At 50.7% G+C, this 13,070-nt stretch overlaps 1 protein-coding gene across 1 annotated transcript; it reads right to left on the bottom strand.

The window, feature by feature from the left end:
* Positions 1 to 234: 234 nt before the first annotated feature.
* Positions 235 to 12,844, bottom strand: SLBP (stem-loop histone mRNA binding protein). Its single transcript, XM_074320190.1, has 8 exons — positions 12,533 to 12,844; positions 12,308 to 12,424; positions 9,306 to 9,410; positions 6,753 to 6,812; positions 6,303 to 6,440; positions 5,624 to 5,773; positions 4,054 to 4,135; positions 235 to 1,134 (listed from the first exon to the last, which is right to left on the bottom strand). The coding sequence occupies exons 1-8, from the start codon at positions 12,589 to 12,591 to the stop codon at positions 1,018 to 1,020; spliced, it is 828 nt and encodes a 275-aa protein (XP_074176291.1). The 5' UTR covers positions 12,592 to 12,844; the 3' UTR covers positions 235 to 1,017.
* Positions 12,845 to 13,070: the final 226 nt, after the last annotated feature.

Below are 13,070 nucleotides of genomic sequence, written 5' to 3'. Positions count from 1 at the left end.
GGGCACACACTTCCCTCAAGCAGGACACCTGGCCTGAGGAAAGTGCACACATGCACGTGATCTGGCCCCAGCTCCAAACCTACAAGGTCGTCCTCGGCGGGCGGGGTGGGGTTTAACGAGCCTGGGCCATGACTCTGTCACCACCGTGTGTTTGCTGTCCTCCCCAGTGCCATGTCCTCCCAACAGAATTGTCATAGCAGTTAGCCTATCTGGTGACATAAGCAATCAGTTACATAAGGTCCTTTACTTTTTATTTTTGCAATGTCATTCCATACAAAAGCAATAGAAACATAACAGTCTCAACAAGGAGTTTACAATTGGATATTTGAACAGAAAACCTGTATACATTCTCATTTACAGCAATTTTACATGGTAAATTAACTGTGTAAAAAACGTTCTTCCTAAATCCCGCTGCTGCCTTAACGCGAAGTATTCTTGGTAGAAGGCCTACCTGGCGCTATTTACAAGTACCAAATTCAGATTGCATAACTTACATAAAATCTATCCATTTAACAGCTCAACATCTTCAGCTATTCAGTGCTCTGTATGAGGGAAAAAGCCACCGTGCCATATGGATAAGAAGCCAACTTACGTTTCCACAAAGATATTAAATGCATCCAGTTGCAAGAATACTTAGATACCAGTAAAGAAAGCTGATGCCAGATTGAGCCCGTGGACACCAGTTAAACTCAAACCCACCATCTGACAACTAACTTCTAAAACACTGTGGAAACCAGTTCGAGTGTGCTTGTCTGGACGGTAGGGATTAAGCAAATTAAGTTTGCTGCGAGATTGCTTCAAGTTCAATTTTCATTGGATTTAGTTCCATTTACAATTTAAAACATGCAAAATACATTCACTATACATAAAATTGTTTCTTAAGGAAATAAGGCAAGAATAACGATTCACCACGACATAATAAACTATTAACAGAAAGCACGGGTTACAAAGGCACCACGCATGCTTGGCTGGCCCTCCCCTAGCCAGGAGATGTCAGTGGCCTCCACAGGGCACCAGTTAGCTCATGGCCGAGAAGTCTTTCAAGGGTTCAGTTAAGCAAGCTTCCAAGTCAAACTCGTCCTCCGCTTGGCAGTCCACGTGTCTAACTTTGGTGGGTGTGCCAGAGTACATATCCTAGAAAACAGAAGCAGGGGTCATGGCTGGTTCCTCAGAAACACGGGACTGCTCGCCCCACCAAGGGAGTGAAGGCCTCTTCCTACACCCACCGCACTACGGGCCTGAGTCCAGTCATTACCAGCAAGGCTCTATGAATGCTGGAACACACGCGAGGACACATGGATACCACCCAACTTTGTTTTAGCAGCAGGTACCAAATTCCTACCCCTCAACCACCTCCCAGATTAGAAACCAACTGACCCGTTAAGGCCTCTGAGCAGCAGTGCCAGTCAGACAGGAGCTGCTGTGTGGCCTAGGCGTCACCCTCGAGACGAGTGAAGTAGAATCACATCGAATTGCCAAGCACCCTGTTCTCCAGCTGAGGAAGCTGCCTCTGCACTAGCCGAGGGCAGCCCCTTCCCAAGCCATCTCACCCCCGAAACTTCTGGGGACCGCACAGAAGAACATACATCAAGGCCTGGGTGTCCGCTCACGCTGGAAGGGATACCCCCCAAGGGAGCAGACGTACTGCTTACACAGCACTGTAGAGCCCAAAGCTTAGATGTGTGCCCCCATGGACGCTGTGTAAAGCAGAGAGCGCCAGACGGCGGGACAGAAGGGGACAGGGGCTCTCAGGACACGAGGTGGCAACATTTAGTTTGATATATTTCTGGATTGTTTTAATGAACAGGTTTTGCTTTTTTCATTAAAAAAGTTTAATTGAAGGGTCATACATTCAAATGTCAGAGTTTACAATTTAGGCAGTTTAAACCAATTGAAGCCCAATGTTTATAGCAACTAAAACCAAAATTTTAAATGAATGTTAAAAAAAAGTTCCTGTTTTTACAATGGAGAAATCTGGCTGATGCCACATTTCACATCACCAATAACGAGACAAACTGCTATACACAACCCCCACTATCATATTCTGGCCCAGTGTTCAGTCCGAGGCTGATCTTTAAGAAAACACTGGGGCCGCTCCCGATTGAGGAACGTCCTGCCTAACTAGCCTGAACTCTAAAAAAGTCAAAGTCATGGAGCAAAGGCAGGGAGGCTATTCTAAGTTAAAGGGCGTTTAAGGAACATGGCAATTCAAATGTGTGATTCTTGATTAAATTCTGGATCAGAATAGAGACCCGTAGAAAGAACATTATTGGATACCTGGGAAGCTGAACACAGACTGTTAGACAGCAGTGTTTGCTCGATGTCACGTCTCGAGTACAGTAACGAAACTGGTTATGTGCAATGGTTAGCGCTGACGCCCCACCCTGCAGCTCGCTTCCAGTGGTTAAGGACCACGCAAGCTAAGGTCTCAGCCCGGCCTGCTCCCCGCCCCTTCCTTCTGCACACCAGCCATCTCGGCTGCGGATGGCCCTAGGACCTCCCACCACAACCCTGCCCCTTGTTTTCATAGTCTGGCTCCCTGCACACACCTGTGGTCTCCCCTCCCCTCCCCCGGCCCCTCTCAGTACCTAACGTCTGACACTGTGAGTGGCTTGTTCAGAATCTGTTTTTTTGAGTTGGGATAAGGGTTAGTCTTCACCCCAACTAAGGATGCCTCCAGAGATCTTCCCGAGTTTCTTTCTAGTCCTGCCTCTGTGTAAACAGTCACCAAATCAGGACCACCCTATCATGAGATACACTGTTTTCATTTACCTCAACAATTTCCCCACGTCATTAGTCTTCAAAACCAGTCTGGGACAGCTGAATTCTTATGACATAAACATAACCCTGTGTGGGGACAGAGTCCCAGAGAGCAGTTTCGAGGCTCTCGGCCTCACGTGGAAAGGTGCTGGCTCGGGTAGTGGATGGCCGTCAGCTGTGACTAGTTGGCCATCAGCTGTTACTGGTCAGCCATTGGCCACTGATATACCTGCCGTGGCTGTGGATTGCGCATCATGTGGCTCCTGCTTCCTGTGTCTCCAACCCAGCCGCCAGCAAGAATATAGTGGAATGAACCCCCTATCTGTGGCTCCACGGGTGTTCCTTTTGGGCCTCACCGTGTCCTGTGTTCTTATGTGGGGAGCCGGAGCAGAGTCCCTGCATTACACCTTGCCTTTCCTCTACTGTTGGACATTTCTGCTACTTCTAGCCTCTGTCACACACTGTCAGATAAAAGTGTGTGGTTGCAGACGGTCCACAAAAACTAAGAGACATGTAGCAGGCTAGACACAGAGATGACACAGAAGGCAGAAGGCAGGAAAAGCAACTACGTATCTTTGCATTTCCTGTGTTTCTGAACTATTCAAACACAGTACAGGACTATCTTACACAAAGCATGAGTATTTCACAAATACTTATGTTTTCTATTTTTTAACCTAGTTTTACACTTAATATGCTGGATATTTCCATATGCAAATATTAGGGTGGTCTCCTGTATGAAACAAATGGGTCATTTTATTGTGGACGCTGATATTTGCTTGTACACACAGAGTCTGGAAGAACGTGCACCCAACCACTAACTACAGGATTAGCGATGAGGCAATTTTGTATGCTGCTTTTGATTTTTGATATTTTCCCCTCAAAAACATGATTTTTTTAAATTGGCAAGTATGGGGCAAACCCCTCGGCCCAAAGCATTGCTTTAGCGAATAACAATTAGCACATGCGTCCTACACTAGCAAGTCAGCACCACAAGCTCGTACAGCCTAAAACTGATGCCAGCAGCAACAGCTGTGCGGATGCCGGCACCAGATGAGAAAGGACTTTTACTCTTAAATTAACTGGTGGGACTGACGAGTCGGCCTGAACCAAAACCCTAAATTAAGGTCACTTCTGGGAACTCCACTAATCTGATATTTTGATGATATCAGAGAACGGGGTAAGAGGCCCCTCTGCCATAAGCAGCAAAATCAGATGTCAGCTCAAACTTCAGCTTATAGAGTGGCACATACTGTCCAAACGACCTGAGAGCCAAAACCAAGGGAAGGAACTTACCAAGTTATCCTGGGAGCTGGTCTGGGACTCGGAGCTGCTTTCTGTGGACTCGGTTTCCATTGCCCCGAGGTCTACGGGGTGTCTGTGAAATCAAACAGGTGTGTTTGTCAGTCACAACGTCACAAAGTCAGGAGACAAGTGATGCGGGAACGTTCTCCCAGTCTGTTCGCTCAGAACTAACACCATCAACCCCACACTGCCCCGTGAAGACACTGACAAGTGTCTCCTCTGCTCCCCGGGGGACTCCATGTGCAGACTAACCCCTGCCCAGTCAATCCAGAGGTCAAGCCGGCTGAAAAAGCCCACCTGACTCAGAGCACACACCATCCATCGCCCACTCTCGACTGCGGTGGGATTATTCACACCAACGAGCATCCTTCTGAAGGGGGCGGGGGTGGGTGGACACTGCGATAGACCGAACTACATGTCATTGCTAACTTTTCCTATTTTCTACTTATAAAGAGAATGGGGGGTGGGCCGGTGGTTCAGGAGGTTAGAGCACCATGCTCCTAACACCAAAGGGCGCCAGTTCGATTCCCACATGGGCCAGTGAGCTGCACCCTCTACAGCTAAGACTGTGAACCACAGCTCACCCTGGAGCTGGGCTGCCATGGGCAGCCGGAGGTCAGTGTGAGCTGCTGTGGGCTGCTGCGGGCTGCTGTGTGCTAACATGAGTGGGCGGCGGCCAGCGTGAGTGGCCAGCAGCCGTGAGTGGCCGGCAGCTGACAAGAGCTGTTGTGAGCTGCTGTGAGCAGCCAACCAATGACCAGCAACCAACTGCCTCAGCCGGGGGGAGCACAAGTCTCTTAATACCAGCATGGGCCAGGGAGCTGCACCCTACAACTAGACTGAGAAACAACGGCTTAAAACAAAACCAGAGGTGGGAGGGTGGGGGGGTGGCTGCAAAAAAAAAAAAAGGAAGAACGGGACAACAGTGTCACACTAGAAAAACACTGGTATGACATCCTATGAGGCCAAATTTGTAAAGCCATGTTAGAAATCATTTCAAACATGACAGTTTCTAACACATTTCCCCAGCACAGAGCAAAAACTCAAAAATGTGTTGAGTCAACGTGTCTGAGGGGAGAGGCTCAGGTCAGAAGAGCTGAGACGAGGAAGTGCGAGGAGATGAGGGAAGCCCACCTGTCTACCTCCCTGTCCACCGAGCACCCTGACCGCACAGCACAGGTCCAGGCCTGACATCTTCCCAACCAGGTACAAGTTTAAAAACCAGCAGGAAGAAGATAACAGCCTTCCCTAGTTAAACTATTTCCACAGTTCAAAATAAACTACTGAAATGTTTAGAACGCTTATGTTAAGAACAAACAAAACTCCACATATTTCCAGCTTTACTAAGCTCCATTTTTTCTAACTACAGAAGTCAGCTCAGTCCGGGAACCACACTCTTCCCTCCAGGCCCACCCAGAGCCCAGCTGTCCAGCCATGCACACACATGCAGAAAACGGACATGAAGCTGTGCAACTGGCTGCTCTCCCTTCGAACTTCCAGACGGACTTCACACCAAGACAACCTGCCTGCCACACACGAGACAGAGCCACTGCAGACGTACATTTCTTGAAAATCACATCCTTCTTCAGCTGGAGGGTCCCAGAAATGCAGAGCCACCTTCCAGAGCTTGATCTGCTGGTCCCACGATCGTCGACTGTACTTCTTGAATTTGTTGGGGGTCTTGGGGTGAATGCCAGGCTGTCGAAGGTGTCTACAGGAGAGGGAGATTACCCACACCAGTCACATTTGCACATAGCTTCAAGATGAACCAAACTCTGAGGTTGGCATTATTAAAAAACTATAGATCAACTGACATTCTACAAAATGCACAAAGTGACAGATAAAAAAGCACATCTGAATGTTCCTTTGCAGAGAAGTACATCTGAATCCTGCCAAGGTGACACCCTATCTGGACGTGTGTGTGCCCACGAGGGGCAGGGGGCAGGAGCACGCTGCCTGTACAACACCGGCTCACTGTTTCCTCCAGGAAGAGCTTCAATCTGCAACTTGAACTTTTCCTTTTTTCCCCACCATGCATTTTAATAACTTTACATTTAGAAGAATGTATTCTAAATAGTGAAATGTTTTTTAAATCTTTCTGCCCTTGGCTTTTTAGTCACCAACCCATCCTTATTTACTTATTTACATAAGTGCCTGGAAGTCCCTATAAACAGTTCTTGGCAGCTGTGACCTAAGCAGCTCCTCAGACTTCCGGGGACACACCAACGAGACAAGACTACCTGGGGACTTCTTTGATATAGCGATCGTAGGCGATGGTGTTCTTCCCGTAGTTGATCTGCTTCTGTCTTCTCATCAGGACACTCTCATCCGTCTCCAAGTCGGCGGGCACTACAGACGTAGACTCCCTAGAATCAGAACTGAAGAAAATGAAATTAACAACAGAAAGAGCCTTGCAATTAAGATCACTGTGCAAGAAAACGTAGAAACACAATAATAACGGTGTTTCTGTCTTCTGGATTCTAAACTACATTAATCCTGGGACAGTGCAGAAGCTCTGCATACGCGTTTGTGGGAACTGAGCACACAGTAGACACACTATTTCAAACTGGTGAAGAACAGACTAATCCATAAATGTTATTGGGACAATCAGCATCTTGTGTTCAGTTTTTTTCTTTAACAAATTACAGGTCTATCAAACTAGGGAAAAAAAAAATTTTCATGGCATTTACCTTCCCGATGATGATTTTCTCTCTCTTCCAAAGTCGTTTATGAGGAGTTTTCTTTTATATCTGGGAGCAAAACAGATGTTGCTGTTTTTTCAAAGGTATAAACATGAACACCGAATGCTTTAAGAACTAAAAGATACCCTCAGGAATGAAGCCTTCTTCCTGGGGGGGTCTGAATGGGCGGGGCAGGGTAAGAGCGTGTTGCTTCTTTGACCTTAAACCTCCCTCAGTCACTTCGCCTTCTAAGAAGATGAAGGTTATTTGCCCAAACTATGTAAAGTGCTTGAGGCCTCAATGCCTCCAGGCACTACTGTTTATAATGTAGGAGTTCTCCAGGACAAAGACCCCAACAGTTTCAGTAGTGAGAGCCAAACATAAAAATGAAAAATCCCCAAAACCTTGTAGCCTTAGAAAAAAACATAAACCTGGGGGCCGGCCCGGTGGCTCAGGCGGTTGGAGCTCTGTGCTCCTAATGCCGAAGGCTGCCGGTTCGATTCCCACATGGGCCAGTGCCAGATGGCTCAGATGATTGGAGCGTGGGCTCTCAACCACAAGGTTGCCAGTTCGACTCCTCGACTCCCGCAAGGGATGGTGGGTTGCGCCCCCTGCAACTAACAACTGCGACTGGACCTGGAGCTGAGCTGTGCCCTCCACAACTAAGACCGAAAGGACAACAACCTGACTTGGAAAAAGTCCTGGAAGTACACACTGTTCCCTAATAAAGTCTGTATTAAAAAAACAAACCTGAGTTGAAAGAAAAAGTTTTTATCTCAAACACCACAGTCAGCACTAAAGGGACCCGTGAGCCTGCTGGGCACTGCTCGCCACCTTCTCTGACCTTGAACAAGGCTGCGCACCTTGCTCGTCTTGCTCCTCGGGGGTTTCCCGAGGCCCTTGCTTTCCATCACAGCAACTACCAAACCCAGCTCTGCAAAGCACGTCACCACAAGGTGTGTAGTGCAATCCAACCCTAAACCAGGAACCTCAAGCTCATCCGAGTGAAAGTGGTCGCGCGTCACTGCACCTCCTTCCAAAACCTAAAGCACTCGCCCCTCCCAAGTTTGCTGTGGCGTCCATGCGTAGTCTAGACACAGGAGGTAGTGAACTAATTTATTTCCTGTGTATGTAGAACAGCAGTGATTACATAGCATCCTGTGAGAACCGAGAAACCAGTCCCTCCAATCATTTCCAGTGGGGCTTCTTTCTCTCCAGGACCCCTTGAAAAAGAATGGCTTCAGGTATAACTAAAACCCATTTTCTGTTACCCTCCTTGAAGTACAGCGAGCTGAATTCTCGGCCCCTTCCTGGTGGGGAGTAAGAAGACTTCGCCATCAGGGCAAATCCCCTGGGTATTACAAAGCAGCAGCATTTCATCAGAAAGCGTGTGATCAACAGTGGCCCACAACGTAACAGGCCTGTTTTGCAAAGTAGGACAATTTTCAGAGACAGGCCCGTGAGACAACTGAGAAACAAAGAGTGTCCACCAACAGGAGGGTCAAGACAGACAGAGGTCTCCCTGCATAGCATGGGGGTGGTGACCTGGGGGTGGGAGGCTCACAGCACATGGGTATGTTACAGTCGTTATAAACTTTATGAGAACACAAACTGCAGAGATCAAGTCAAACATCGTAACTTTACAGGTGACAAAACAGATCTAGACAAACAACTCATTCAAAACACTGGCGTCCACCCCTGTCAACTCCCAGTGCACTTTTTCTACTACCCCCCCCACAGATTTTGATGCCTAAAAGTGCCCCTTGAATGTTCCAAACCAGCCCCTTGTGTGCCTGTGCCTTTCCAGAGGAGGAAGCTACAAATGCCACCAATCACTGCAGTGCGTGGGGGGGGGGGGGGGGCAGCCTGGCCTCCTCCCTACCAACTGAGGACAGATTTTTCTCAGCAGAATTAACAGCCAGTGGACTCTTGGTCCAACCCACTCCAACTGATTATGAGCCACAACGTTTTAAGTCAAGGCTCATTCAGCTGGGTTGGAAGGCATATATCAAAGGGGAGAAATGCCCCCGAATACCAGTGAGAATGTCACCGATGGAGACAAGCAGTGGTTAAGAAACATCATGAGTCGTAATGAGTCCAGAAGAGGAAGCAGCTTGCAGTTTGTGAGAACTTGGATACACACGGTTTTGGGTACAACTGCAAGGGGTTCACAGGCTCCAAGCTGGGTACCCCTCCCTGAGCTCTGGCCATTTCCGGGCTGTTACATGAGTCAGCTGTCAGTCACGAGTACACCCCTATTTGGAGAGCACACCCGTATTCTGCGGGCCTGGGAGCACCCCGTAGGGTAGATTCTCTGCCTCCCACCCCCATCTGGAAGGATGGCCACCAAGACAGTGGTCCTCACTCTGAGCAGACTCATCCGGAGAGCTGAAGGCGCAGCTGGGCGGGCCTAGGAGTCTGCCCCTCTAACGTGTCCCCAAGAGCTGCTGATGGCGCTGGTGTGGGGAGGACCAGAGTTTCAAGACCCACCGCTCTAACACATACCTCACACTTAATATATGAAACACCAGATAACGTTTCAAAGCAGTCTGACGTGTGTACCTTGCAATTTCTTTGTTAACTCTGGTCCTCATTTCATCTTCTTCGACTGCACTGGCCCAGTCTGTACACCTAGGACGGGGCTTCGGGCCTTCGGGAGTGGTAAAGCTGCAACCAAACAAACACACACGTCGGAACCATGGCACATGCTTTCAGTTTCCTTTTACATCGCACATCAGGAAATGTTCAAGTGTTTGCAGAGTGCCAAGGGACTGGGCTCAGGGGTAACCTCTGCCCTGTAAGTTACCCTGTAACTTCCTGCTCGCTGAGTTTGGACGATTCGCTTAAGCCTCTCTGGGCTTCGTTCATTATTTTCTGTGCGCCCATCATGTGCCAGTATTGGCTAAACCACGAGGACAATGTCCACCAGGGAGAAAGGCAGACAAAGCCAACAGGCAGCATCATCACTGAGGAGCGTGCCGAGTACAGCTTATTCTTTTATGGGCTAAACGAGCAGCTTTTTTTTTTTTCAGGACTTTAAGAGATTTCAAATACGCTTAGTGCTAAACAAAGTAACTAACACATTAAAATGTACTGAATAAGCAGCGGCTACTAGTTACTTTCAGATGCACACAATTCATAGCACATCATAATCAAAGTCGGGAGTAAGAATTCACACGGGAGTCATCCTGCATTGGCACTTAGTCAGGTAAAGGTCCCCCTAGGAGCTCGGTTCCATCCAAAACTCAAGGAAATCTTTAGTCAAGATCAGCAGTTTAAAAACATAGGCTTGATGCCAAGAATTCTAGCAGTTAGAATTGCTGGTATGTCTGTTCTTTATAGATTAGATGTAAGCTTAGGCTTTTATATTTCCACTTCGATTTTCTACTGGCCACTACTAGTGTACCAAAACTAGACACTAACTTCAAGTGCAACAAAAAGCAACGTTATGTATCACATATAGTAGCTGGGAACCACCCACATGCTTTGAAAATGCAGCTACAACAACAAATGATTAATCCCTTCAGGTAATTATCATTTCTTCTCCTGGTTATCCGCCCCCGCCCACAAAACTCAAATTAGATTTCTAAAAGTAAATTTCCGGTCTAAAAATGGTTGGCAGGGTGTGAAATCAAATTAATTGTGTCGCAGATGCAGAGAACCACATGGAGGCTTGTCCCTGGTTGGACATCAACACCCTCGTAAGCCTATCAAGAGGTTCAGGTCTGGGTCTCCCCACGACAAATACCGGAACTTTTAGAAGGAGCTTACAAGATGTACCTTTCCCTACGTCTCAAAATTGGTAGTACAGAAAGAATACTTTTCGTGGAACTAATACCCATTTCTTAGATTAGGCAGGTTATATTCACCAATTTATCCTACCTTAGGACAAGAATACTTTTGAGGAAAGTGCTCCAAGGCAAATAGCTTGTTTTACACACTTCAAAGAAACCACTTTTACAGCCTACAAAAGGGATGTAGCTGGCTCTACTGCCCAGGCACACGCACGCATTCCCCCCCGGGGCCTGCGGGCAGAGCAGGCAGCAGGTGAGAGGGCCCAGGACGTGAGCGTTCCTCCCGGGTTAGAACAAGGAGGCCCGTGTGGCTGACTGGTGAGTTACAGGAGTACCCATGGGGATACAGAGCACTGTTGGGGCAACGTAAGGATTTCCCCTTTTATCTTCAGCTAAATGGAAGCCCACCGGAGGTTTCCGAGAAGCGTGGCTCCTCCTGGTACATCCAGCCGAGGGCTGTCGAGAGCCTCTGCCACACTCATCTCTTCCCCGGTAATCGCATCTAGTCCCAACTCTTGAAGTCACCCATGTATGCGAGTAACTCACACTAGTGCCTGCCGTGAGCAGCGTCCCCATGCACACTCAGATCCCATCACTTTCCCAACCTCCCCTTGCTCACCTGGGAAGCTTCTAAGCCTAAGCCACCGACTCCTTCCCCATGCCAGGTCTCCTCGTCTTGGCAAATGGTCCCACAAATCGACAAAGGTGTTGAGGCCGAAAAACTTGAGTCATCCTTTATTCCTCTCTGCAGCCCCCGCCCAAACCATCGCAAATACTTCGGAGTCCTGCCTGTAAGTCTATCCTAAGCCTTGCTTCTTAGCACCTCTGCTCCATCTTTCACCTAACTTAGCAGTGGCTGTCCCCACTTTGTCGTCCTCTAATCAGCCCTCAAACGGGCAAATGCACCCCCACCTGCGGGTGTTGGTACATGGATCCTCACAACGGACAACCTTCCATTTCATCCCAGTCACTACACCAAGGCCTTGCCGGCCTTCACCACCATCCCCCTGCTTACTTTCCTCAGCCCTCCCCCTCCCCCTGAACACCTGTGGGACCTGCCGACGCACCCACATCAGGGTACAGTCACAACAAAAATGGAGGTCTCGTTTAGCATGGCATCTTGGCCTCTCCGGCACACTACCCAGCCTAGGAAATAGCCAACTAGGTGTGCACACGCTGCGATAAAGGCTCACCAGAGAGGCCGTGCCTCGGGAGCCCCACGATGGACAGGCGGCGTCTGGACTTAAGTCTTTATGATCTGCATAAAACCACACGCCGGTCTCAACGGTTTGCATCCTGGCAGCCACCTTGTGTGACTAGTGTGATACCCAGCTTCTCTGCATTGACTCTCGTAAGGGGAAACCTAACAGGCTTCCGCGGACCCTATAAGGAGTCCACGGTGGCCTTCACGCTGTCCCTGGAATCTAACTGCCTCGCTGCTGACTGAGGCCCTTTTCTGTTGCCACCTATCACTGGGACACCTCACAGGACCCTCAGGTGCCTCGCAGTCATGTTGAGGCACAGGCACCACTAATCAAGTGTGGTGCCTAAGCACGTTTACCAGTCAGAACCATTGTGACCCAGGGGCACCACGACTAAGTCAAGTGTTATGAAGCAGTGGTGCCTTAACCAGTCGCGGTGGTGACCCACTAGCGTCCGAGCCAGCCCAAGCCGCCGCCCTCCCCGGCCGCCCGGCAGTGCAGCCCAGGCCGCCGCAGGCGTCCCCTGCCCCCGAGCGGGCGGCCCCAAGCACGCGCGCCGAAGGCCCACCTGTCAGGTCTGCGGTCGCCCTCCGGCTTCGCAGGGCCCTCGGCGTCCTCCGCCGTCCTGCGCCTGCCGTCGGCTCTGCGCTTGCGCCCGAGGCTCCATCTCGCGGGGGGTGGCGGGCTGCAGACGGGAGGCCGCGTCAGGGCGGGCAGGGCGGGCCGCAACCCCGCCGCCCCGGCGACCCGCCCTGCCCGCCCGGAACGCCCGCGTCGCGCGGCCCGTCCTCACCTGGCGTCGCGGTCGCTGCGGTTCCGGTACCTGGGGGGACTTTGCGAGCGGCACGCCATACTCAGCGCGGCAACGGCCCGCGCGTCCTCTCCGGCGGCGCTGACAGACTGCGCGCCCCCGCCCCCAACCGCCTTTATCCGCCGCCGCCCCGCCCCGCGCCGTTCCCGCGCGGCGGCCGGGCGAGACCATCGGGCCCCGCGGGCGGGGGAGCCCGCTCGGCTGCGCACGCCGCGCAGACGGCCTAGGACCGCGGGAGGCGCGAGGCCGCCTCCCGGACGCTGCCGGCTACGACCCGGGTCGACGCTGTGGGGCTGACTGAGGACAGGAACGAGAAAAAGGTCGCCCCCCGGCTTGGAGGCTCCCGGGGCCCCTCGGACGCTGATTGGACGCGCCTTCGCGGGCGGGGGGGGAGGGGTACTGGCGGGAGATTCGGAAGCGCGCGACGCGACGCCCGGAGGAGGCAGGCGGTGCGTCCCCTGTTGGCCGGCCCTCCTATTGGTCCCGGCCTGGGAGGGGCCGTCTCCGATTGGGTGGCCCG

The sequence above is a fragment of the Rhinolophus sinicus genome, chromosome 1, assembly GCF_057876585.1.
Source record: "Rhinolophus sinicus isolate RSI-liver-muscle chromosome 1, RSI-T2T, whole genome shotgun sequence".
In the NCBI taxonomy this organism is placed as follows: Eukaryota; Metazoa; Chordata; class Mammalia; order Chiroptera; family Rhinolophidae; genus Rhinolophus; species Rhinolophus sinicus.
Note: the sequence above shows the minus strand (reverse complement) of the source record. Positions and strands in the feature narration are given on the sequence as shown.

Excerpts from the sequence above, each read along its gene's own strand:
- SLBP (XM_074320190.1), bottom strand. The coding sequence starts at position 12,591 with ATGGCGTGCCGCTCGCAAAGTCCCCCCAGGTACCGGAACCGCAGCGAC. Across the intron at positions 9,411-12,307 it reads GGCGACCGCAGACCTGACAG|CTTTACCACTCCCGAAGGCC; the intron begins GTGGGCCTTCGG and ends GTTTGGTTGCAG. Across the intron at positions 4,136-5,623 it reads GGATGTGATTTTCAAGAAAT|ACACCCCGTAGACCTCGGGG; the intron begins GTACGTCTGCAG and ends TTGATTTCACAG.